The 27,525-nt window shown below is 40.5% G+C and overlaps 1 protein-coding gene across 11 annotated transcripts in view; it reads right to left on the reverse strand.

The window, feature by feature from the left end:
• The window catches only part of HECW2 (HECT, C2 and WW domain containing E3 ubiquitin protein ligase 2), a 433,118-nt gene that overhangs the window by 141,296 nt on the left and 264,297 nt on the right, over positions 1 to 27,525 (reverse strand). For 10 of the 11 annotated variants that reach the window (XR_007478335.1, XM_049712124.1, XM_049712122.1 and 7 more), the window contains 6 exons: positions 23,700 to 23,775; positions 19,089 to 19,258; positions 15,007 to 15,149; positions 9,641 to 9,741; positions 7,854 to 9,203; positions 6,479 to 6,574 (listed from right to left, as the gene is read on the reverse strand). Coding sequence is in view for 10 of the 11 variants with exons in the window: in XM_049712124.1 (XP_049568081.1) it covers positions 6,479 to 6,574; positions 7,854 to 9,203; positions 9,641 to 9,741; positions 15,007 to 15,149; positions 19,089 to 19,258; positions 23,700 to 23,775 (1,936 nt within the window). In the remaining variant the exon portion in view is untranslated. The remainder of the gene's footprint in view (positions 1 to 6,478; positions 6,575 to 7,853; positions 9,204 to 9,640; positions 9,742 to 15,006; positions 15,150 to 19,088; positions 19,259 to 23,699; positions 23,776 to 27,525) is intronic. The other variant, XM_049712121.1, reaches the window with a different exon arrangement.

Here is a 27,525-nt window from a genome sequence, read left to right on the forward strand (position 1 = left end):
AGTAGATATATGTATATATATAACTGATTCACTTTGCTGTACACCTAAAACTAACCCAACATTGTAAATCAACTATACTCCAATAAAAATTTTAAAAAATGATCTTGTATTCACTTTCCACAAAGGCCAGGAATAACCTTCATTTGTATCTCAATAAAGACATTTCTATGCAATGGGAAAAACAAGGTCCAAAAATTTGCTTTCTAAGAATATGGGATGTTGGATGCACATTAAGACTCTCCCTATCAAATATCATATCTTTAAATTGAGGTTGTTACTTAAGTCCCCATAAAGAGAAATGCTATACTGCTGGTTTCAAGTGGACACTCGGCATTGAACTGGGAAAGACTGTTATGCTATTGGCTTATTCGTGAACTACGTATCTACTCTTACCCAAGCGGTCAATACCCTTCCATCCAGGCAAGACAGCAGAGGTGCCTGTAGGAAGGTCAGTCCTCTATCATTATCTATCATTATCTATTCGTGGGGGTGGGGGTATGGTTGCTTTAATATCTTATAAGTATTTACATGAGGCCTGGTTTGTTCTTGGTTAAGAAAGCATATGAGAACACATGGCCTGGTATCAGTTTCTTTCACAGACAATGCTAAAATCACACAGGCAGGGTTAGAAGACTAGGATCTTGGCTTTTACTTCCCTGTCTTGCCACACTGTAAACTGGGGTACATAATCAGTGTGAAGCGAGACTGACAGCAGTGTGTTGTGTGTGTGTGTGTGTGTGTGTATGTGTGTAATGCGTTTGTGTGTGTGTAATGCACTAGATTAGCAAGTAGAAGGCCTGTATCTGGCCATGGCTTTGTCATACCTTTGCTACATGACCTTCAACAAATTACTACATCTCTATGGCCCACAGTTTCTTTACCTAAAAAATTAGAAGACAGAGGTAAACATTGCTAAGGTCCCTTTCAGTTCTAAAATAACATGAATCTGCAATGACACCCATTTTATCACATTAGGTTCAGGAAGGACCTAGCAACATCTTACGTCTAGGCCAGAATTTCCAAAATAGATTCTAAGTTAATTAAGCCTTTGGGGCCAGGGGCTTTGGGGTCCTGAGGAGTAGGGCTGCTGAACCACCTGCCAACCCCACTTTAAACACTGCAGCTCCAACATTATCTGTTGTGCATATTAGTCTTCCACATAAGACTTCACTTCCATAAAGAGCTTCACAGCAATAATAAAGTTTGAAAACTATTATCCAGAGAATGTTTCTCAAGGTGTGGGATTCTGACAGTACGTGTCAGAATCACTGTGAGGATCAATAAAAATGCAGATGCCAAGGACACACCCCAGCTCTTCAAAATCAGACTATCTGAAGCCAGGACTCAGTTATCTACATTTTTAACAAACTTCCCAGGTGATTCCTAGACACACTAAAATTTAAGGAACACTGACATAAATTAACAAGAACTTAAGACAGCAGCTAACTTACTGGACAAACCCATGGAGCTAATGCTGGATTTCTTAGAAGTCATGAAGTGTGGGCTCGCAAGAAACTAAATTTCAGCCTAAATACCCCAAACTGAAATCCAGGAGCAAGTGTACACTTAAGACACCCTGAGATTCAAATATAATAGCCCCCTTTAAATAGCTGGATATTAAGGGTAAGTCAGAGAGTTAGCACGAAAATCTATGCCAAGCCACTGTCACGGCATTAATTCCAGATGCAGGGAGGTAGAGCCGGGCAGGTCTTAGATATTTTCACTTTTAGAATCAATATATGTAGGCAGGGGGCAGGGGTCATCACTATGGCCCCTCTTCATCTCATCACTCTTCTTTCTCGCTCCTCTCAAACTAGACCTTGGTCTCCACTGGGCCACCCAGGTGATTAGATGAAGACGTGAACACATCTCAGTGAGTGCTGAGACTGGGAAGAAAGTCAATGTCTAGACAGGATGAATCACATATCAGGGGAAGCCAGCACTGAACTGTCTACTATGGTACTCAAAGCGGTGAGAGGACTAAGAGTAGGGAACTGACCTGGTTGTAACTGGATTAAGGAAAACGAAGTACCTGAATATTGTGAAGTAAGTTTATAAACCCACTGTAAAAATTATAATAACTGTGGTATCCTCACCAAAATGGTGAGATGATGAAGTTACAATAAACTAAGGGTACTTTTAAGGAAAAAAAGCTTTGTAATAGATGCCAGAAATCAGTGTTTAATAGATTATTTTTTCCTTATTTAAACACTCAGAGAAGTATGATACCATTTGTATAAAGTACGAAAGTAAGTTAAACTTGTCTGTGCTCTGGGGAGTCAGGACAGTAGGTCCCCTTGCTCTTCAGGAGTGGGGGTTGGAGACTGGTAGTGGGGCACAAGTGGCCTCCCAGGGACCACAGATGTGGTGCTGATTGCCCAGGTGGGCACAGTTTGGGAGAATTCAGCAGGCTGAATGTGCTCTTTTCTGCATATACATTATATTTGAATAAAAAGTTTAAAAAATCTCAAATAGCTGCATAGTTTGGCCCTTAATATTCGATTTTTAAGGAAGTAGCTTTTTAGATTAAAAGTGTGAATTTTTTTCTCCAAACTAACTTTTAGGTTCTAGAGAATAAGAGCCCCTAGCTTTAAACAGAGTAGAAATTCTATAAGATTAATTGTATTTTTCAGATTCATTACCTTCTTTTAAACCTTCATTTCAAAGGATGCTTTAATAACAAAAGTGCACAACCACCAAAAATGATAAACATCCCCCTGTGTTTTTCCAGAGCTACTCATTTGAACCCACCACATAAATAATACACGAGTCCTAAAAATATGGCAATAAGCCTGGGATCCTATAAGAGTCCACTGTGGACTCTTCATCCGGAATCTATTCCTATTCCTACCCTTTTGGGAGAAAAACACCTTTCAACAGTTTCCTGTTGTCTCCAGTAAGCAATGGGTTAAGTCACAATTACACTGGAGCCAAAAAAGAAAAAACTAAAATAGTTTTCAGAAGGGGCTGAGCTGGCCATTTTTTTCCACTTATCCTAATGCTAAAAAGACCAAGATTCATTATGCTGATGACATTTTAGTGGGCTTCAGCCCTGAACAACCTCCAGCTGCCAGCCTATGAATCACCTCAGAAGAAGATACAGGGGGTTCTTAAGGCACTCAGTGCATACTCAAGTTCAAGGTGCCTCCCTGGAAGGCTCTCAATAGTGCCATGCCACCTTTAAGAACCAGAGCTTTCTTATTTTGTATGGCTCATCAGAATGTCTCTCAACCAGTGCTTGAGGTTACACAGCCCACAGGGTCACAGCGCAGGGGGTCCATGGCCTAACGCAAGAGTAAGAGTTTGAGAACCAATCGATCGATCATCATTACAGCTGAGTGGTCTCTGTCCAACATCTGTTCCCTGGTCCTGAGATAGGAGGAATAAGGCTGGAAGAAGAAGCAAACAAACAAGGAAACCTGCTTTACATAAAAAGAGATCAAACAGATGTTCAGAGACTAACCTATAACCCTGACACACAGACGACCACGCCATCAGCCATAAGAGTGAAGAGGCATAGCAAGGATACCTCTAAATCCCCTTAGTTGAGTTTGCAAATCTTCAGAGAGAAGCAAACTTTACTGGGTAGTTTCCTCACTGTATGTTAGTACATGGGTATTTTTAAGGCAAATACAAGCTAAAATAACAACAACAATAATAATAAGGAAAAAGAAAAAGAATCCAGAGTGGGGGGGGGATCATGCTTCAGTAGACTGTCCTGCAGGTGTGTGGATAGTGACCTATACAGAGAGGAAAAGGCACGTCTGAGTCTAATACAGATGCTTAACAGAGCAAATCCATCTGGGCCAAAAGACAGTCGCTAGTACTGTCACTGTCACCACTTTTCTTATACTTGAGGGACCTCCCAGAGAAGGGTCCTGCTAAGTGATCTTCACCTGGAAGAAGAAAGCTGAGCATCTTTTCAGCCTTCCTAGGTCTGCCCTCAAAACACAATATAATGCAGTTTCAGAGAAGCCCCCAAACCCTCCAATTTCAGGTGATGCTTGTGCCTAATAGATAACATACCAAGGTATGTCACCACTCTGCCGCTAACCAAACTTTCAGAATTTACAGTCATCTACCTACACAACAGTCCCTACCATTCTAATCTTAGATCATGGAGTAGAAAAAAATGTTTGAGACTCTGTCTCAACTTTTACTAGTATGGAATCTTAAACAAGTTACTTAATTTATCTGGGCTTCAATTTCTCCATCTATAAAGTGAAAGAATCAGATTATTTGATTTCTACCCATCAATCTATAAATTATGGATAAGACCTGCTTGACCTACTTCACAAAACTGTTAAAAAGAATTTTTTTAAAAAAGCTAAAAATTCTTTGTAAACTGTAAACCACTATACAAGTCTGAGGTATTATAATAAATAATGTTAAAAGTATAATCCCTAACCTTAAAATAATTCAGCCAGGTCATTTAAGAGACAGGCCAATCTGCATACTCCAAGTGGATGCCCCTTAGCTGAGCCTCCTGAGAGACAATATATGAACGCAGAATGCCACAGCTCCGAGTTAAGAGGCATGGCCAGAGACGGTAGCAGAGCTGCCCAGTGAGGCAAGGAAGGCAGAGAACTGGTTCGGGCAGGACGCACAACTAGCACAGGCAGCCAAGTGATTAGACTGTCAAAAGATGAGACCGACTGGGAATAGGAGAGGGCAAAGCAGTGTGAGGACAGAGTTGAACAGTAATCAGGTATGCTCAGACCATAATCTGTAATTGGTCCATGATCATGTAAATCCCCAAATCTGCAAATTGCACGAGAGGGAACAACTCTTAAGAATTCCTCCCCCCGCCGCTGTTCATCAGTTACTCATTAACTTGGATATACTACTAACGTGCTTTTTTTCCTTTTGGATATATTAGTTTATTAAAATGAACTGCCAATTGTTTATTTTTTTTAAATCCTAAAATTTAGCATTATATCTGTGTAATGCAAATACCAGTGTTTAAACAAATGCATGGAAACAGCACAAATGGTGGTCATAATTTCAGCAGGAAAGTACCTGTCTTTATTAAATACAATCTAGAGACCAAAACTGTGAATCCAACAAAATTCAGAGCAATTGGATGTGGCCAGGAGGATGCCATTTATCCACACACTGATGCAATGCTATGCCTCCTGTCCAGGTGCCTGAAACTCTGATTACTTACTATTAATCCACATACTCATGTAAACAAAGCTCTCCCAGAATTCTCTCCTGGTGTTCCTAATTCATTTTTCTCCAATTATATCTAAATATCACCCAGGAATACTTTTCTTTTCTGCCTCTAATGTTTTCTCCAAGGGTAAACAGTAAGGAAGTTTTCCCCTCCACCTGCTTAAGATGACACAATGGTTAATTGATCTCTTGGATGATTTTTAAAAACTGCTTAAAATATATGTTTCCTATGAGTAACCACCCTCAGTTATCCAAATATATGAACAAGGGGAGGATCTGTGCACAACAGTATTTACAAACGATTAAGTCAATATTTTGACAAACTGTACAGAGCACCATTCAGCTCTTTTGTCAGCACTCACCAAAACTAACTACTCAGCATTTTAGCCCTTTAAATGCATACTGCCCCCCGTTCTATGTCCCACCATTTTTAAAACACAGAGGGCCAAAAGCATCCACTTCTTGCCATGATCACATATAAGATGGGTGAATAGAGAAGGTGAACAAGAAGGAAAAGCAGTAAGGCAGAAAGATGTATTTTCCAATGTGTTCTTAAAAACAGTATTTACTGAGCTTTATTACTGTTCTTCAAAATGCTTTGCTCTCACAGAGTAATACTGCTTTAAGGGATTCTAGAAACTTAGAGTTTAAATTACATTCAGACTATGACTGGCCATGGGCATCACTCAGCTCTCGGAGTTCAGGTCGCATAACTTTCCCAGCATTCCTAGAGCTCACCCATCTCTCCTTTAAGTGCTACGTGTTTCTTGAAAGCAAAAAAAAAAAAAAAAAAAAGAAATATCTTTCAAATCTCCAGATAATCATCATGGTCCAGAAAATAGTAGACTAATTTCTGAAATTAATAACACTTCTCTGGATATTCCTAAGGAAAAAAACCAGGACCCTGTAGTTAATGATTTAAAATGTTGTAAATGAATAAAAAGCAGTATATTACCTAGAGCTAAGGTTCTTCTAAGAGATTGTACCTATTTGTCTAATAACTGAAAATTCATACTGCCTATGCAAACTTAAAATTTTTTCTATTATACATCCTATTGTCCATAACATCTGGATCTCTTTTACTTTAGAGTATCTACTTTCCCCCAGCTACCCTTTCAGTTGGTGGAACTGTGCCAGAGAGGAGTCTTCTGCTAAGCACTTTCCAGACTGTATCTGCTAAATCACGTGGCAGCTCCCAGAACTCTACTTCTGGGGGACTGGGCATCCATCCTTTAGGTCCCGTGGGTCCTGTCACCCTTGAACCCTTTGATCGAGGTGAGCCCTTTAGTTAGCAGGTCCTCACTTGGTGGGAGAGCCTCGTCCACCCTCTGGTACCGGCTAACATCCTGGCGCACTGAAGGCAGTGATCGCAAAGGCTGGTGGCCGTTGGCTTGAGAACCTAGGATTAAAGGTAAACAGTTACCTGGGTATTGTTTTCCCCTTCAGTGTCAAAACAGCCTTTGGGGAAAAAAACACCTAACAAAAGTCCTGGGGCTAGTCTCTTATCTCTTTTTCGTCTCATTTCCCATATGAGGACCCAGAAACAACAGAAGAGAATGGGAGGTGGATGCTTGATCAGAAGTGGGTCTTCTAGGGAGATGTCGGTCTGGGCCCATTCCTCCCCGTCCCCTGCCTTTTCCCACCCTGGCATCTGTCCTAGTCACGTAGCAATGCTTTAGGGTCACACAATGACTGGAAGATAATGAAAAAAAACAAAAAACGGTGGAGGAAGAAAAGAAGGGGATAGGTAGAAAAATAAGTTACAGAATAAGAAAATCATTTCTATTTCTGAGTCTATGCTATTCAGGCATATGAAATTATACTCAGACTTTTTGATGCAGCTATAACAGAACAGTTTAAAGGCATCATTCTACTGCGCCACATTCATTGAGACAGAAAACAAATTTTATGTGTAAATTTGCATCCTCAAACAGCTTGTTTTCAAGTGTCAGAATGCATCACCTAACTTAGTTGACATTTCTTATACTGCAGAAGGCAAAAATATGACATTTGATGCAAACCACATATTAACCTTCTGTTTTGAAGCTTCATGCAATAAGGAGCGAGTTAAGATGTTCCTGAAAACCCTGCAGATAACACTAACGTAGATGCTGCCAGTCTGTTTGGTTTTGTATCTACAAACCCAGGTCCCGCCAGAGATTCATTATGCTTTTTCACACTGCCCAGACAAGAGGACTGAGCCCCAGGCGCACTGAATGTGCCGGCGCGCGGCACGCATCCCAGGCCTCCAGGCCTGTGTGGACCAGGGGTGCCCCCACCCACCGGGCCACCTTTCTAGGCAGAGCAGGTGCCCGCACTGATGCAGAGCCTTGAGGTTCATTATCTAAGTTTAAGACTGTTATCTGACAGGCCTCTTATTCCACCAAAAGAAGATCCATAGGGAGGGTGGGATGGAGACTCAAGAGAGAGGAGATATGGGGATATATGTATACATATAGCTGATTCACTTTGTTATACATCAGAAACTAACACACCATTGTAAAGCAATTATACCCCAATAAAGATGTTAAAAGAAAAAAAAAGCTGTTGAACCCCAAGGAGAAGAATTCAGCTAATATGTGCCCTGCAGTACAATTTCCACTGAGGGCCAAAACCACAAGACTTCTCTCTGAGCGGGTATGCCCGAGCCACGAGCCACGTTGTCTTCTACATCCTACCTCCGGTCGCGCCCTCCTCCTGGGCAGTGGCCCCTTCACAAGCCCCTTGGGCATGCCCCGCATCACGCTCTTCTTGGGGCGGGCTCTCAGTAGCAGCAGCAGCTCCCTCCAGGCTCCCCCTCCGCTGCCAGACCTCCCCCACCTCCTCCTGGTCAGGTGAAGTAGCCGATTCTGCCCCTGGCCCTTCCTCCTCTCCACTGGGCACCTGCACTACAGGTAAAGAACCAGGAGTGCATATGGAACCCTGTGAGCCTTCAGCAGGGCCACTGCTGGTGGGCTCTGCTGCACAGGCTCCATCTTCCTCCTCCTGAGAAGAAAAGGCTGGGGTTTCGGGAAACCGCGCACTCTCAAGAGATGAGCACCGTGTCTCCACCGAGGACAGCTGCGTGGTGACACTCTCATTGCAGGAGCTGTCGGCCCCGTCCAGGTCACTCTCTCCCTCAGGCCTGGTGCTGGCCTCGCTCACGCTCTCTGTCCTGGCGGGGTCACTGGGCTCTGTTTCCGAGGACACCTGGGAAGGCTCAGACCCCTGATCAAGGGACTCCATCTCACTGACGGCTCTTCGGCTTCCTCCTGACGTGTCAGAAGTGCCCGTGTCTGCCCCACTTGTGGGCTGATCTACCTCCTGAGAGCCGCACAACTCAGTGCTCCCCTGGTCAGCACTCGGCTGACACTCCGGGGCATTCTCACTTTCATCAGGGACTGGGCCTGAGGGGAAGGAGCTCTCCGCAAGCTCTGGAAGATTTTCTGGCTTGTCCTCGAAGGAAGCAGCTTCATTGGTGGAGGCTTCCTCATTCTCCACCGTGTTGTCTTCTGGCTTTATCTGAGACGTCAGGCTCCCATCATCAGTTCTTGACGCCCTGCTAAACATTATCAACCCTCCTTCCTCCTCCAAGGAGGATGGATAACCCAGGTCTTGCTGGAACTCGTGGTCTTCTTCATCTGAGTCGATATGAAGCATTGCATTGAGTCTTGTGTCGGTGGGAAAACTACTCCTTAGTTTCGGAGAGGCTCCTATGGACCTTTCCGAACAAGTAGCTGCACCCGACCTGGAATGCCCATTGTGTTCAATAGCATCTAAATAATCATTGAGTGAATCCTGACGTCCTCTGGGAGGTGAGGTCCTTGAAGAAGTAGAGGTTAATTCTTCTGAGTCTATTTCCAGAGTAGAGCTAGTCCTGAAAGAATGCTTGGGGGTCCCATTAGCACTTTCCTCAGAAACTGGTCCATTGGAACAAACCGTGCTGTCATGATGGCCCCCTGGCATGTCCTCCTCATCAGAAGGGCTTCCTAGGTCTCCATTCACAGTATTGACTCCAAGTATTGTGCCAACAGCTTCTGGAGAAGCATCTGAAGGAGAAAACAGCATTTATAAAAACAAAGTAGTAATAATGAACGAACTTTTAATGTCCTGTTCCTTTGCCACTAATGAGTTCAAAGAATTCAGTCATCCCACTGAGGTCTCTTTACAGTATCACCAACTTGCTAAGAGTTACTATTCACTACTAAACGAGTACATATATTGCTGGTCAGTTTGACATATGAGGTTTACACGTTCACTACTGCCGTAAATTCCACATCCCAGTTTCCAAATGCAGGTAAAACCTAAGAGAGATTTTTTGATAAACAGGCTTTTAAATCTGCTTGGAAAACTTCAGCAGGTAATCATTTGATAGCTATTTTATGTTCAGAACAGGATACAAACAATTCTGTTCAAATGTAAACTGACAACAGAGTAAGATTTAACAAGTTTTTCCTATGGCAATATATTTATACAGGTATCTCACCTTCATGCACAGAAGATGTGACCTCCACTCTGAATTGGAGGTACCCACTCACGTGGTCAGCTGGGAGCCTTCTGCCGAGGTTGTAGCTGAGCATCTGGTCACTGCAAGAGGAGAAATGGTTCCTTCATCTGTACTACTCTGGTGTCAGCCTTCATCTTCTTCCCATAGGCCACCCCCCAAACCCCACATATTTCTCTTGAAACTTGCATATTCACAAGAAAATAAAAGGTCAAAGGCATGTTAAGAGTCAGTGTAATTTTGTTCATTTGTACAAGTGAATACTTATAAACCCAGGGATAAAAGGGAATCTTGTCACAAGGAAAAGTATCAGTAAAGGCTGAAAATGCAATACTGTACAATATTCTTATGATTTTTTTAAAGGGCACTGATTTGCTCTCTCACTGTTAAGAGTGACCAGAGAAAGGGCATTTTAAAAGCCATCAAGGGGCTGAGAAAGGCCTAAAATTTTGGGTGTTTTCTGACTCAAGTGTAAATGTATAGAAGGTCTGGTTCCTTAGCATTTAGCATGATAGGAGTTAGGTCCTAAAAAGACAGGCACAGGGAATTCCCTGGTGGTCCAGTGGTTAGGACTCCGTGCTTCCACTGCAGGGTGCAGAGGTTCCGTCCCTGGTTGGGGAACTAAGATCCCGCATCCTGCATGCTGCACGGCCGGCCAAGCAAAAGAAAAAGAAACAAAAGAGAGAGAGAGGCGCACAGGTAAGGGTTATCACATGGAGGGCACAGTGCTGCTGTATCCTGAAGAACAGGAGCTGGGAGTCAGGAGAGAGCAGCGTGAGAACAGGCCGGGCTCTGACAGCTGCTCCAGCTGTGTGAGAGGCAGGGGGCTGTTGCACCTCCCCTTCCTCACCTGTAAAGTAAGGGGCTCACTGTTGGCCCTCACTATTGGGGGGCCTATCATTGATACTCCAGGCAGTTTGTAAGCCATACTGATGGGACAGTTGGAGAACTGCACTAGCTGTCGGAGTCTCGCTGCCACACTTGGAGGTGCGCTGGAGGGGACCACAACTGGGCCCAGCTCCTGCCCCACCTTGGCTCCAGGCTCAGGCTACCAGCCTCCTCCAGGATGGAGCGGTTGATCTTTTTCAATTCCGTGTTTATTTATCAAAGTCAAATACAATCGTATCATTTCTCTGTATGCAAGCAACTTTCGTTGAGAATCTGATTTATTCTTAATTAAGGAAAATAATCAGAGGGATAGTACCAAATCACACTATCTCTGCTCTCACACTGCCCTCTAATGGCAACTTCAGGAGGAAAACACAAGGCCTCTACCTAATACTTGCACCACTGTACACTTCAGGGCCTCTGGTCAGCTACTGATTATTAATCTCCATAACTATTTTGCTTGTTCTTCTCTACCTCCTCCGTACAATTATAAATAGATGTTATCTGGGATTTTACATTAGCGTGTACACATTTACATGCTAATGTGAAATCCCAGTTCAGCTCTTATGAATTTCTTTGAGTTCATAGCAAGATTTTCTTAAAATAATGAGATCGTTTCCTTTACTTCTTTTTCTTCCCTAGAAATGTTGTAATAATTTTTTGATTGATGTTTTTAAAAAGCTTTGTTTCCCCCAATTGAGTGCTTACACTCTGATAAGGGCTTTGCATGCATCATCTCCTTCAATCTTCCCTGTGAGGCAAGTGGTAGCCCTGTTTTCTAAGGCATAGGGAGGGTACGTAACTTGCCCAAGGCCAGGCAACAATTAAGTGACAGAACCAGGATTAGAACACAGATGCATCTGACACAGAAGCCCCTGATCTGCAGTCCCCAGATCAGATCTCATTTTATGCACACTTTCAGTGATTCTTGGCGGCTTTCAGTAGCATGCATTTTAATGATATTTACTCATGGCTCATCTCAATGCAATCATTATCATAATGTTTTGTCTACTTAATCTGGTATTTAAAAAAATTTTTTTCTGTAAAGGGATATACTGGCATTTTTAACTATTAGACATTACAGGTATGTTAAATGCTTTTACATTAGCGTGTTCGAATAATTCTATAATGACTATAATGACAGCAGGGATGTCTTTTTCTCTTACCACTGTCTTCCAGCATTTAGACAGTGCCTGACACACAGAGATGCTCCACCTTTGTCCACTAATGTATGAACCCAGCAGCAAACTACTGGGACCTACTCTCAACATTACAGTTCCTCATCCACATCTTTGGACATTCAGTCCTGGAATAATAAAACTCTTCATTTCTCTGTTAAAATTAAATTGACTCTCCTCTCCTCCTCTTTGGCCAATAAAAGTAAAGTGTTGGTGTTGATGATAAAAACTTATAAAAGTGATGCATTTTAGCTAGGAAGTAAATGTTCAGTAGGGATTCTAAGAATGGCATCCATCCTTTTGCTCACTATCATATCCCAAATACCCAACACAGTGCTTAACATTTAGTAGACACTATATGTATACACACCCACACATTTGTTGAATAAATTTAACAAATGAGACTCTTTACTTGGAAAAAAGAATTTTAACAGGTGTTAGTGCTATTTTTTACCCAAACTGACAAGATACTCAACTATTCAATCTATCAGTACAGGAAAGCCTCCCTATTTGGAGATTCCAAGTCAAGGGGGTTTCATCCTTTGTGAGTGCCTGTCAAGGGATTCACCTCTTTCTTGTTCTTACTCAGTCTCATCTGATTCATCCTGCCTCTTGCCATGACAGATAATTGTGTACCCTATATTATATATTATTATGATACATCATTATAAAGAATAAGTGCCAAAGAACTCTCACTGTCTGACTGAGACATTCTCTCACTAGTGTAATCACAGCAAATGACAAAGCATGGCACAGTGATGTGCCTTTTGGACAGAATGCAAGCCACTCTCTGAAAAATGTCACATTCAAACCAATGCTCTTAAAATAGGTAATTAGTAAGGACTTCTAGCTCATCCTATAAAACCTCACCGTGTAAAACCTCAGCTATTTCAGAGAGTTGCAGTCTACAAAACACATAAGAAAACTCAGTATTTTTCAAGACGTATCAATTACTTGATAGAAAGTAATAATCAGATCAAAAATAGATTTAGATGCTAACAGCCAATACACTAACATGTAGTATCATATTTATTTAATAAAGCAAATCCCTAAGTATCAGGCAATGCTTTTAATATACTTATGTAGAAACATTTCATAATTCTGATACTTTACGAATTCATGCTGGACTTCCTTTCAGTACATATGGAATCCATGACAGGCAGTACTCTATGTGTCCAGTTCTTTAAAAGACTGAATGAAAAGCCAGCAAGTTAACAGGAGTTGCAAGCACTCAAAATGCTTTCAAGCATTTCAAGTTTCAAGGTTTTATGTTTCCTTGATCATTCTTACTGGTATACATAAATTGACACTCTGCCAAGTGTCACAGATATTATATAAATTATATGATTATACTTATAGAAACTAAATTATAAGTATATTTCCAATGAGAGTTAATTCTCACTCTTCGTAATTTTTCATTTTATATCAATCCTAAAAATAATTTTTTAAAACTTCCCAAAGAATATCTCTACTAGAAGCAATAATTGCTATCCTTAAAAATAACTGTGATTTCCCAGTTTTATCAAATTAAACCAGGCTGCTAGAATTTCAGCCTAATATTTCTACTTCATGTGGTCTGGCTCAACCATTGTCTCTGATGGCCAGAGAATTAGAATCCATTAGAATCTCTTAATTTCATGTTTTGAAGGTGTCTTAGAGATCATCGGTCTAAAGACTTTATTTTTCAGATGAGGAAACTAATGCCTGAAAAAATTGTGACTTGCCAGAATAGAACAGTTAATTAGCTGCAAGGTGAATAGGAATGAGCAACCTTCCTCAGTTAGCTAGACTAGTATTCCATCACTGCCAGTCCTTAAAGTATTGCAGAGAAGCTGGGATTCTGGAGCTGACGGATCTGCTCAAATCCCAGCTCCAGCCCTGGCTTGCTAGCCTCAGATTTCTCATCTCCAGAATGGGTATAATCACATTATTCACCTCTCAGAGTTGTTGAGAAGATTACATGAGCTAATGAGTGTAATTTACTTAGCTCCTGACATAGAATAGGGTCTCATCATCTTTTTTGTTTACTTTGGTTTACTACTGCTGCTACCACTACTACAACTACTGTTATCACTGATACTGCTGCTACTACCACTACTGTTATCATATGTTCATAATGTCCTCCTAAAATGAAAAAGATGTTCCCCAGTGCCACCTGAGAGCACCAGTGTTACTGGGTTTGCTGGCACTTACCATGTGAATATATATACACCATTTATATAGTAAGGGATGGAGGCATGTTACGATTTCTTAACTACTTGATTCACAGCTTACAAAAAGTTCACAGAAAGAAAACAGACGTCAAATCACATTTCAAAATTCTCTCAACGGGCTTCCCTGGTGGCACAGTGGTTAAGAGTCTGCCTGCCAGTGCAGGGGACGCGGGTTCGAGCCCTGGTCTGGGGGGATCCCACATGCCGCGGAGCGGCTGGGCCCGTGAGCCACAATTACTGAGCCTGCGCGTCTGGAGCCTGTGCTTCGCAACAAGGGAGGCCGCGATAGTGAGAGGCCCGCGCACCGCGATGAAGAGTGGCCCCGTTTGCCGCAACTAGAGAAAGCCCTTGCACAGAAACGAAGACCCAACACAGCCAAAATAAATAAATAAATAAATTTAAAATTCTCTCAACAAGTAATTTCTCATTGTCTGAACAAACGTACATGTCTTAGAGCTCCACTATAACACCTTCTCGGAGTCTAGGCTTTGTTTTAAAGGGCCCTAAAATAAGGTGGTTTTGGTGTCTCAGGAATAACATATTCTCTGGATGGGGTTAATCAGGATCAGGAGGTGTCAACCTGACACGGGGATCTTGCTTTAGGGAGGGATTTTTATAGCAAGATTTCAATATCTCAAAAACAACTGAGCACTGTGACATTTGACACTGAAATGGTAATAATGGTAGGTACATCGTGGAAAAGATAGATAACCCAAAAAAGGTATATAATTAAAATAAAGTGCTTTCTGCCCTTCACATTTCAATGAGTATATGAGCACTTTCTTTCTTTCTTTCTTTCTTTTTTTTTTTTGCGGTACGCGGGCCTCTCACTGTTGTGGCCTCTCCCGCTGCGGAGCACAGGCTCCGGACGCGCAGGCTCCAGACGCACAGGCTCAGCGGCCATGGCTCACGGGCCCAGCCGCTCCACGGCATGGAGCACTTTCCTTTTTAAAAGAATTATGTTACCACTTCTTATCAGTAAGAAAAGTCCTCGGACTTCAAAGTATCATTTCAGTAGCTTCAGTAGGAACTAATCCCAACAAGACCCCTAGGTGTGACGGCTGATTACCCGATGGCTTGTCGCTCCAAAAGCCTCTGGACTGGAATGGTTAGTTTCCCCAGAAAACGCTTGATGATAGGTCGGCTCTTGGCAAATTTGTCTTTAATTTCAATTTCTAAGACATCAGTAAGGAGTGCGAAAAAGGAATATTTCTGAAAACAAAACATAACATGTTGAGTCAAAAAAAGAGATAAATATGAAATTATGTATATCAGTTTATTATTAAAGAAAATAGTATCTCTTAAATCCTAACGACACACAGAGTCCACATTGCCAGAAAAATCTGCAGCTATTGTCAATCCTTTATTCACTCAGAGTCATTAACATTCACAAAGACTAAAAAGCAACAGCTAGGATCTGTATGACAAAGGAAGCCCCTTCGATCATCCAACTCTTCCTGGTTCAACAGTTTTAGGAGATGCTATCAAATATTAAACTATGCACAATACAATTTTAGTGCTCACTACATTTAACGTATCTTTATTCTTTAATACTTAATATCTTGTTATAGAGTGGCTTAGACTTAACTGATACATTTGATTAACAGCAATTTTAATTCCTGATCCCATGGTATTTTCGAAGTTGCACATCATAGGTTAAAATACTCCTTCACTTAGTGGTTAAAGTAGGAACATCTAAAGGATATGATGGTTTCCCCGGTTTATATTAAAATAAAACAATGCTTAAATGGAAGTTACTTAATTTAAAAGGCACACAGGGACATTTCTTCTGGGACAGAAAAATAAAAGTATGAGGTTAAGATAAGATGTGTTGTTTTAAGAATGCCATTGGAGAAAACTGGATTGGATATTAATAAGGATATAAAATAAAAATAAAGAGCTTTACTCATTTACAAAGACTTGCACATATATTACAAAGATAAAATTTTCTTTTTAATGATGAGGCTTTCAGGAAAAGTAAGTGATGGAGCCAGGAATCTAACCTGAACCATTTCTCTCCTCCCCTGGCAGTATCCAGGCAACCACAGTGATATGAATAGTGTCAGACAGCTTTACACTTCGGGGTCACTAAATTTATTTAGTCATAACAATTTATTTTCACCAAAGGGCCGTAAAGTTTAGTCATCTTCTTATGGAAAAAGCACTTGCTTAGAATAAGGGAGCAGAGTTTAAGCACTACTAGCCTCTGAATAGCTAGTTACATAAACATTTTAAGCTTCTGTTTCTTAATCACACAAATGGAGAGATGATAATCTCATCCCTTACACCCCCCTTATCAGGCTTGTACTGGTAACATGGTTAAAAACATGGTTAAAAGCAATCTACAGATTCAATGCAATCCCTATCAAATTACCAATGGCATTTTTTATAGAACTAGAACAAAAAATCTTAAAATTTGTATGGAGACACAAAAGACCCCGAATAGCCAAAGCAGTCTTGAGGGAAAAAACGGAGCTGGAGGAATCAAACTCCCTGACTTCAGACTATACTACAAAGCTACAGTAATCAAGACAATATGGTACTGGCACAAAAACAGAAATATAGATCAATGGAACAGGATAGAAAAGCCCAGAGATAAACCCATGCACCTATGGTCAACTAATCTATGACAAAGGAGGCAAGGATATACAATGGAGAAAAGACAGTCTCTTCAATAAGTGGTGCTGGGAAAACTGGACAGCTACATGTAAAAGAATGAAATTAGAACACTCCCTAACACCATACACAAAAATAAACTCAAAATGGACTTGAGACCTAAATGTAAGACCGGACACTATAAAACTCTTAGAGGAAAACATAGGAAGAAAACTCTTTGACATAAATCACAGCAAGATCTTTTTTGATCCACCTCCTAGAGAAACGGAAATAAAAACAAAAATAAACAAATGGGACCTAATGAAACTTCAAAGCTTTTGCACAGCAAAGAAAACCATAAACAAGACCAAAAGACAGCCCTCAGAATGGGAGAAAATATTTGCAAATGAATCAACAGACAAAGGAATAATCTCCAAAATATATAAACAGCTCATGCAGCTCAATATTAAAGAAATAAACAACCCAATCCAAAAATGGGCAGAAGACCTAAATAGACATTTCTCCAAAGAAGACATACAGATGGCCAAGAAGCACATGAAAAGGGGCTCAACATCACTAATTATTAGAGAAATGCAAATCCAAACTACAATGAGGTATCACCTCACACCAGTCAGAATGGGCATCATCAGAAAATCTACAAACAACAAATGCTGGAGAGGGTGTGGAGAAAAGGGAATCCTCTTGCACTGTTGGTGGAATGTAAATTGATATAGCCACTATGGAGAACAGTAGGGAGGTTCCTTAAAAAACTAAAAATAGAATTACCATATGATCCAGCAATCCCACTACTGGGCATATACCCTGAGAAAACCATAATTCAAAAAGACACATGCACCCCAATGTTCACTGCAGCACTATTTACAATAGCCAGGTCATGGAAGCGACCTAAATGCCCGTCAACAGATGAATGGATAAAGAAGTTGTGGTACATATATACAATGGAATATTACTCAGCCATAAAAAGGAACGAAATTGAGTCATTTGTTGAGACGTGGATGGATCTAGAGACTGTCATGCAGAGTGAAGTAAGTCAGAAGAGAAAAACAAATATCGTATATTAACACATGTATGTGGAACCTAGAAAAATGGTACAGATGAACCGGTTTACAGGGCAGAAGTTGAGACACAGATGTAGAGAACAAACGTATGGACACCAAGGGGGAAAAGCCGCGGGGGGTGGGGATGGTGGTGTGATGAATTGGGAGATTGAGATTGACATGTATACACTGATGTGTATAAAACATGTATACACTGATGTGTATAAAACTGATGACTAATAAGAACCTGCTGTATAAAAAAATTAAATTAAATTAAAAAAAGAATGCTAGGGAAATAAAGTTATTGCTAGTATCATTACTATATCCACTATGTGCCTTCTAAGTGCTCATCTTGAGATAACGTTTTATGTCTTCTAGGCTTCTAATGTGTTAAATTAAGTGGTATGCCTTTAAAAGTTATTCACTACTTGGGGACAGTAAGTAGTTTTTCAAACCAGGAATAAGAAAACATGTAGTTTTTATCCACTTAAATAACCATAAAAACTGCCCAGGAGAAACATCCTGCGGCACTGGCAAGTCTCAAATAGCCACATCTTTTCTCCAATTGGTTTTAGATCCCCTGAAGTATCTCCCTCTCCAATGAAATACTCGTTCAACATTGTTAGAACATATTATTGTCATTAAACATTTAGGGAGTGATTTAATTAATTGTGCAACTCCCATGCCAATACAGGTTTGTCTAGAAGCACTCATTAATGCTAGTATATGAAATGTGTCTTGGTTCCCTGAGAAATGGTGGGAGAACTCACACTTTGCTCCCTAGAAAAGAAGCAATGTCTCTGTTCATTCTTTGACTTTAAACAGTTCCAGTGGGAAAACCCTGGGCTTGATTTCACTGATATGATGCACTGTGATGACTGGTAACATATTGTAACTGTGAGAGAGTCTGAAATACCATCAACACAATCTGCCTTGCCTCAGGATGACGACTCCTTGAATGGCTCATGTAAGTAACCAAAATCTATAATGGAAATCCAAAAACCATTTGCCAGACAGTAAGGAGAGAAATTCCTTTAATCTGTACTGGGTATATGCTAGAACAAAATATCAAAATTTTAAATAAAAATGGGATCAGTATTACTGACTTTTCCTTCTGTCTCAGGCTCCCATACGGCTTGGCAAGGCAGTTACTGATGCTGCCCTTACAGAATTTTGATATTTTGTTCATCATGAACTTTTGCCTTGATTTTGATTTTTTTTTAATATTGCATTGAAATATTAATTTTGATCATCGAGTCTTTTGGACCCTATAAATCATGCACCTGAAGGAAGTGCCTCACTTGATCTACCCTAGACCCAGCCCTGGTTAGAAGGGAATATCTCACTTTCATTGTACCTTTTTCTAACAGAACCTCTAGACACCTCAACCATCTTGCCCACACCCATAAGCAGCTCAACGATACAGAGCCCAGTGGAGAGAGATGGAGTTGGCCAACGTCCTAACTGTCAAGTAGAAGGCCACGTACGATCATCTTACCTCTCGGTGCCAAATTGGATTTGTGGTGTTACTGATGATAGTAGACCTCCTCTCCTGCCCATGGTGGGCACAAGTGGGGAAACTGCTCTTCTTCCCTGGCTGAATCGACATCTTAAGATAAGGGTCAGGATTGAAGAACATCCCTTTCTTTAGTCCAACTGCCCGAAGATCTTTAAAGAAAGAAAGAGAGGAGGAAGGAGGGAGGGAAAGAGAGAGGGAGAGGAGAGGGACAGAAGGAGAAAAGATTCACATATCTTGATTAGAACAAGCAGCTCAACGACAATTTGTTCTTAAATAATCACACAGGAAGCTCGAAACAGAAACTATTTGGTAAAACAACAAAGTTATTCACACTATGATTGCTTAGGTAAGTGAGGACAAGTGGGTTATGACTAGTTCCAGCAGAAAGTCTCCTAACAGGCTGCAAAATGAAGCCAAACTTTTACTACCACCTTATACAACTAAAATGACTTTTCCTGGGAAACGTTTTGAGCCTAACACGTACATCATCTTCACCCCCTTTTCCTATGTGGCTTGGCAGCTAGCATTTCACACAATGTCTTGAGAGAAACCCTTAGTAAATAGTGTGTTAAAAAAGAAAACCAATATGTTCCTTCATGAGAGAAAAGTGAATCTTCTATATACACATATGAGATGCACTGACTTAAGTTTAATTGGGGATGAAACCTAAGAGCACACATTCAGTTGTGCCATATTTAAAACGTCATACATATTCTACAAACGAAATGAATGTTAGGGGAAATAAAAGGAGACCAGAAATATTTCTAAACTTTGAATGCTATCTGCTATATTAAATAATTGTAAGGTTATTTTTTCAATAGGCTGTTAAGTAAATTAAGTATTTGATGAATGTTCCATAACTCATCTTAGAGTCACCACTTGTTATTTCATACTATGCGAGCTGCTAAAAGTTCTGGCTAAAGTCTGGTTAGTGAAGAGACTAAAACTTTTAAAAATGGTCAAGCTGAGGGATACAAAAATGTCAGGAAATAAAGCTGGCTTCACTGGATCCTCAATGCCTTTCTGAGAATATCAGTTTGAATAAGGTTGCCCTGGGAGTTAAATGATGTCGAAAGCTTCCGGGAGAACAGACAGCCTCTAGGTAACTTTATGCAGTTATGATCAGTGTAGGGAAGTCCTGACCACTGGTTCAGAAAACAATTCTGTGGATGGCCTCTGAATCCTCCAAGACCTTTGGATTACCCAAATGAGCTGGGGAAGAGACCCTATAGAGTAACCCCACATTTTAGGAGGTCACCAGGGTCATCCTACTCAAGCCCATTCCTGAAACACAAAGTCTTTCTTAGAAGGACAGAATTGGCCTGGGGTTGCCCATAGAACCATACTCCCTGGAGGAGGTTCACCAATGACCAACAAGAACTTGTGGCCTAGATAACATGTGATGAAAACAGACCAGGACTGTCTAATGACTCATAACTGGCAGTAGCGGGAGACAGTCTAATATGTCAGAAAAGATTTAAAAATTCAAGCAAGAGGACCTTATGTTAAGAACACTGCATCAAATATAGTAAGATCTTTGATCTAAAAGCCAGTGGCAGAAGGGAAAGATGAGCAAAGAACTACACAAGCACTTCAGAGAAGCTGCTGTAATCTCATTAGCTTCACAGTCTCCACCCCTTGCACTTCCTAAACTACGAAGTCATTATTAATACAGTATTTGCATTTTACTGTCAATTTAATAATGCTACATGTTTTCACTTGGCTTTATTCAGCATTAAATGGCTTTGAGAGAAAATGCAATTTACATATTTATTTTCTTACCTTTCTTGATTGTGCTCACCTCAGACTCAGACAAGAGAATGACATTCTTTAGATATTAAATCTACTTCTCAAGAAGGGATTTCTTTGCAGTAAACAAGGAGTAACATGTACAGAAATGGCTGCCATGACATCTGACAGAGCTAAATTATTCATGCAAAACATTCCTTTGAAGAAAAAGCATCCACCAGAAGATTAAGCCAGAGCGAAGAAAGATGTCACCATTAACCCTTTTCCACAAGGGACATCGTACAAATAAATACAATAAACTACCAATTATTTGTACTCTGATCATTCAGTTCACTTTATCCATCTCTTGCCTCTCTTTTATCTTTTATATATTTTATTGCTCATAAATATCCACATCACCTAATAGACTAAAGAAGGACTGAAAGTCACAAAGGTATGACAGGTTAAATATCCTTCTTACTTGGAGAAAAGGTTTAAGATAGTCATCAAAAAACAGTTTTTTGGGGCTTCCCTGGTGGCGCAGTGGTTGAGAGTCTGCCTGCCGATGCAGGGGACACGGGTAAGTGCCCCGGTCCGGGAAGATCCCACATGCCGCGGAGCGGCTGGGAAGATCCCACATGCCGCGGAGCGGCTGGGAAGATCCCACATGCCGCGGAGCGGCTGGGAAGATCCCACATGCCGCGGAGCGGCTGGGAAGATCCCACATGCCGCGGAGCGGCTGGGCCCGTGAGCCACGGCCGCTGAGCCTGCACGTCCGGAGCCTGTGCTCCGCAACGGGAGAGGCCACAACAGTGAGAGGCCCGCGTACCGCAAAAACAAAAACAGTTTTTTGTTTTAGCTGTAGAGTTCAATTATTTGTGTCCCTACTTATTCATAGATAATCAAGAGCAGAACATTTGCAGACAGACATTCTACAGAGCTTAAATGCTCTCCATAAATATTATCATCCACTGTCAATATGCAACAACCAGATGAATTTTTTAGAATTACCGTTATAAAATTGCTTTCATCTTCTATAATTTTTAGCCATTTCTATACATCATCTGCAAATAGCTGATTACATGGTAAGAAACAGAGCAGATTTTAGGTAGCAAGCCTCCATGTGTATTGAGGTGGATGTTAGAAAAAGTTGTATATAGAAAAAAAAGGATTTGGCTGTGCCCCAAAGCTTATTTCCTACTTTTTAGGAAAATGTCCTGGGATTTTCAACTTCTATGTGGTCATTCTCCCACGGTGGGTTAATTAACATCCCCTCTGGAGTCAAAATCAATATGTGTGTGTCATATTTAGAGTGATACTGATCATTTGAAAGCTTAGGGCAATGCTTCTAAACTAAGAAAACCGTGGTATGGTCAAACTAAGTTTTCTGAGCCATGGAGGCTGGCTAATTGTTCCATATCTATAAACGAAGAAATCTATAAACAATTTCTCTTCCTGCAACCACCCCAGAACTGTGAAGGTCTAAAGCACAGGTAGCCAACTGAAGTGCTTTCAAAAGAGAGACAGATAAGGCGGGTGGGGAGTAGTATCACAGGCAGTGGTAGTAAGTGCTTTTCTAAAAATCTGGATATTTTCAAAACCCTGAGGGTTCCAACCAAAATATATTTATTGGCCAAATTTGTACCAGTTTACAGCCTCTGAGATTTGTCAGAGAACCAAGGCAAAATGGTTTTCATAGTAAGTGACCTGCATGGCGGGGGAAGGGGAGGAGAAGGAACATGCTAGAACAGACACAGATAGGCCGTGGGCCAGCAATGAACTAACGTGCACACTTCCATTATACGTGATATTCATGCATCATGGACTTGTGTTTTCAAGATCAGCCTTCTAACCCTTACTCTTGAAAATTTCTATTTTCATTTTCTATTTTCATTCATAACATTTTTTTGCAGCCAAGAAAAAGTGAATCTAATTTAAATTTTAGAAGCACTACAATAATGGAAAAATGAAAACAAAACATCTTACAGTGATAGACATCTGTTAGACTTGATTTTACATGTGTTGTAGTACGGTCGTCTGTTTTAAAAGTCCATTTCAAATACCGATTTTCTTAGAGTATTCTTGACTTTATGACTGCCGATTAATTTTTTTAAATCGGTGGCTTTGAAACTTTTTTTGACAGTGATCTATGTGTGAAATACATTTATCTTGAAACCCATTATACACATACATAGGTGTGTATATTTTTGTGTGTGAAATTTTCAGTTTGTATAAACTGGTGTTCTATGAAAAACATTTCCCTTTGGTGGTTAAACTCTGGCTCTTTTCTATTCTTTTTTTAATTGCTAGTTTCAATTAAATTAATCTTATAAATCACCAATGAGTTCCAACTCACAACCCGAAAAGCAGTGCTTCAGTTGTACGATAAATATACAAAAGAATCAGAATATTTTACTAACCAGAAAATAAACAACAAAAAAGTTGTCTTATCTACTTTTCAATTCTTTATATGTACTCCTTCACAGAAACAGGAGTATCCCTTGGCTTTTTTTCGCTAGTCTCCGAATTTTTCCTTTCTCTAGATGAGGCCAGCACAAATTGTTTTCAGTTATCTAAGCTCTACAGTGGGTTTAGCACATGTTACATTACAGTTTTCTTTAAGTAAGTATACATAGTTATGGTCTTTTCATCACAAGACAACTTGCTAGAAGCTTTCTGAGTTTATATTAATAATCTAATTTTTCATGGTAAGAGATATACTTGAATTTCCAGAAGTATTACCAAAAAAACACAAACAAACTTGCTCACATATCATATATGAGAGTGCAGAAAGAAGTGACTATTCGTGCCTTTGAAATTACACACTTTCCAACTGGACGTCAGGTTTAAAGACATCCTTACCAGACAACGTAAAGCTAACGAGTTTTCGAGAGTGCTGACTTCCTGAAGCACCTCCTTCCATGCCTTCTGCCCCCATCTGCAGAGAAAAAACACATATGTGAAGTTCCACAGGAATATGGTACCTCTCAACTTTTTTAGGGAAGCACACATATTTGCAAATATGATTTTTGTATCAATGTATTGTATATGCCTTTTCATATGCTACAAATCTTGGAAGTGAGACATAAATGCAGAGTCTCAGAGACTAGAGGAAGGGTCATACCTAAATTTAATCTTTACCCCAAATGTAACCAATATGAGCTTCCAAGTTCCCTGGGATATGAATCAACTTACTTTATGTCCTTTTATTTCTTTGGTAAGAAGATTGGGGCTTCCCTGGTGGCACAGTGGTTAAGAATCCTCCTGCCAATGCAGGGTACATGGGTTTGAGCCCTGGTCCGGGAAGATCCCACATGCTGCGAAGCAACTAAGCCCATGCACCACAACTTAAGCCTGCGAGCCACGACTACTTAAGCCCGCGTGCCTAGAGTCCATGCTCCGCAACAAGAGAATCCACCATAATGAGAAGCCCGCGCACCGCAACGAAGAGTAGCCCCTGCTCGCTGCAGATAGAGACTGCCTGCCCACAGCAATGAAGACCCAACGCGGCCAAAAATAAAATAAATAAATATTTTTAAAAAAGAATATAGTTGACATGTAGTACGCATATTTATATTGCTATTATGGTATTAAAACATTCCCTTAAGTTAAAAATCAAACATCAAATTCCTTCAGATTTATTAGGAAAACCTAGAATAAACTAAACAGTGATTTACATCAGACTCATCCATATAAATGTAGAATTACCCTCCTTGCTAAATATTTCTGAGTGACCATGTGGATATCCCACCACCCTTGTAGACTCCTGTTTTATTGTGCTACTGCTACATGGCACATGCTATTACAATTAGCAATAACAAGAATTTGCAATCCTATTGTACTGATTATTGTATTGTAAAGCTTTTTCTAAAAGCTTCTGAGTAAATTATATCTTACTTGAAAGGAGTCATTTACAGACCATAGCAGATTAAGTCTCTCAATTTATGTACAATTAGTGCTCAATTTATGGTACACTAGGAAAAAAGGGTTTCGTGGTCCTCTAAAAAAGAAGTCCAGAACATTGTTAAGAGACAGATTTGAAGGCAGAATGTGTTTTGAATAGTCAAGAAATAGAAACCACATTTTAATTCCAAAGTTTAGATTACACCCTTCCATCTTATCTTTGTGGCTCTCCCCACCTCCCTTAAAAATTATACACCAAGAGATAAAACTTTCACTAATCCAAGCCAAGTTGAGGAACTTCAAAATAAATTCCATTCAAATTTTGAAATATAAATGTCCATTTCCAGGCTTCCCTGGTGGCGCAGTGGTTAAGAATCCACCTGCCAATGCAGGGGACACGGGTTGGGTTCGAGCCCTGGTCCAGGAAGATCCCACATGCCACAGACCAACTAAGCTCATGCACCACTACTGCTGAGCCTGCAATCTAGAGCCCGTCAGCCACAATTACTGAGCCTGTGTGCCACAACTTCTGAAGCCTGTGCGCCTAGGGCCTGTGCTCCACAACAAGAGAAGCCACCGCAATGAGAAGCCCACGCACCACAACAAAGAGAAGCCTCTGCTCGCCGCAACTAGAGAGAGCCCATGCGCAGCAACAAAGACCCAACACAGCCAAAATTAAATAAATAAAATAAACATTAAAAAAATTTTCCATTTCCTTCTCTACTTCTTGTACCTTAGTCAAAACTATTTTGTGTGACACTTAACTGCTTCCTGATTGTTTCACATATCATTTGCAATATGCCTAGGGTACCATCCAGGCATCTCTACTTCGTTCCATCCAGATGCACATTGTCCTGCAAGAAGTAACTGAGAAGCTCTACAGGGAAGGGAAGAGCAGCCATCCTAATCGTATGGTCTCCTTTCTCACATATCCTTTTGCAATGAATGAAGAATAAAAAAAAGTTATGTCTTCTCTGTCATGCATACTTTGACGTCATTGCCATTCATCGTGTACACAGTGATATGTGCCACTTGGAACAGGAAATCCTTCGCTTCAGGGACAGATAAAGGCGACCATCACTCACTACCATGTATTGTTTCAACACGGGTTGACAGTATTACTTCTGAGCTTTCCTGGCTTAAATCTATGAAGGGAGTTTATTTAAAAACCTCTCTCTAAACACTGAGTACAGATATGTTTATTATCACTGATGTTCCTATTTCTGGTGATCAGGTTGGTCTTTCCTGGCTTTATTGTCATGAATGATAAAGCTGAATTCTCTGAATATTAGTTCACATGAGCATTTTACCACGTTGTTGTAAAGGACACTGTTTATCTGTGAATTCTGTGAGAATTGTTTCATATTAGCCTTTTGCCAGACAGTGAATTACATTTTTAAAAGGAGAATTCGAGGGCATTTTCTTTAGTTTCTATAATTTCTTACAATATTTTAAGTAGGCTTTGAATGATGACAGACTATGAATCTTTGCAAAGTCTCCCTGTTCTCATTTGGCATGAAGAGACATCATGTTTTCGGAAGGGGCACATCTCCCTGGGCAGTGTGGTCCATTTGAGGGGAGGCCACGGTTTGTGAGATGCCTGGCACAGGAAGGGCAGCTGTTGCTGAGTGTCTGTCCCAGATGCAGTCTGTACTACCTCTCTATTTGCCACTTTATAGTCCAGGGGTGTGTGTGTATGGTGAGAGCAGGATGAGGCAGACACAGCGATGCTATCTGGCCAGTTGGGTGCTGTCTCTGCTCTATTTAACCTAGGGATGATGAGTCAGAGGGGTACAGCACAATATAATAAACCATATGTACTTGGTGAGAGCCAACCAACCCAGTGTCATCAAGCATTAAAATGCGGTTGCTACTGCCCAACTATTCTTTGCATCATGGAATGATCCTACTAAATGAGCTTTGTGAATATCGATGTTGTCAGTCAGTACAATATCTACACACAGGTCGTATTCCTAGGTGAACATCATGCTGTCATAGAAACACAGTGCTCAGCCCACAGTGAAATGCCCATTGGCACAGCCTCTCAATAGCAGATATAGACCCAACTGTCTCAAGCTTGGTCAGAAATCTATTGACCACCAATTCCATTAGTCAGCCTTTGAACCAAAATATTCTATTATGATTGCCAGTGCTGTATCTATGAAGCTTTTAAGGTGCTCTAAAACCTGTCTGAAGAAAATTAATTATCTACAACTATCCACAGGCTTTGACAGAATAATCTCAATGCAAAATCAATGGAAAAAGATCAATGCTCACCAGGCTGTAAGCTCCCGGCCATCAGTGATATCTGATCATGGAAACTGCTCAAATCCAAGAAAATCTGACTCCAGAAAGTCATGTTTGGAAGCTATTATCTAATTTCACACATAGTTAATTTTCAAACGTTTTATTATCAACAGCCCCACTTTTCTAGTTTTATAATTTTCCTTTTTAGAATATTAATTAGTGTGTTCTAGGGCTTACTGTGACATGGCAGACTTTGTAATCAACAACTGTTACTCTCCTTGTGAACCTTCAAAGTCTTATATAGTAAATGTGGGTTTTTAAAAAATATTCTATACTTTGTTCACTATAATAGGAACTCAAATATAATTCAAATGTGAACAGAGTACTTATTGAAAATTTTGCACATACCGTTCCCTTTACCTAAAATGCTCTTCCCTCCCCCTCTTCACCTAAGTAACTTCTACTCATCCTTCAGATTGTCCTGAAAACATGCCTTCTTCAGGGAAGCTTTCCAAGACCTTCCTGATCAGGATGAATC

The sequence above is a fragment of the Orcinus orca genome, chromosome 7, assembly GCF_937001465.1.
Source record: "Orcinus orca chromosome 7, mOrcOrc1.1, whole genome shotgun sequence".
Taxonomy (NCBI): Eukaryota; Metazoa; Chordata; class Mammalia; order Artiodactyla; family Delphinidae; genus Orcinus; species Orcinus orca.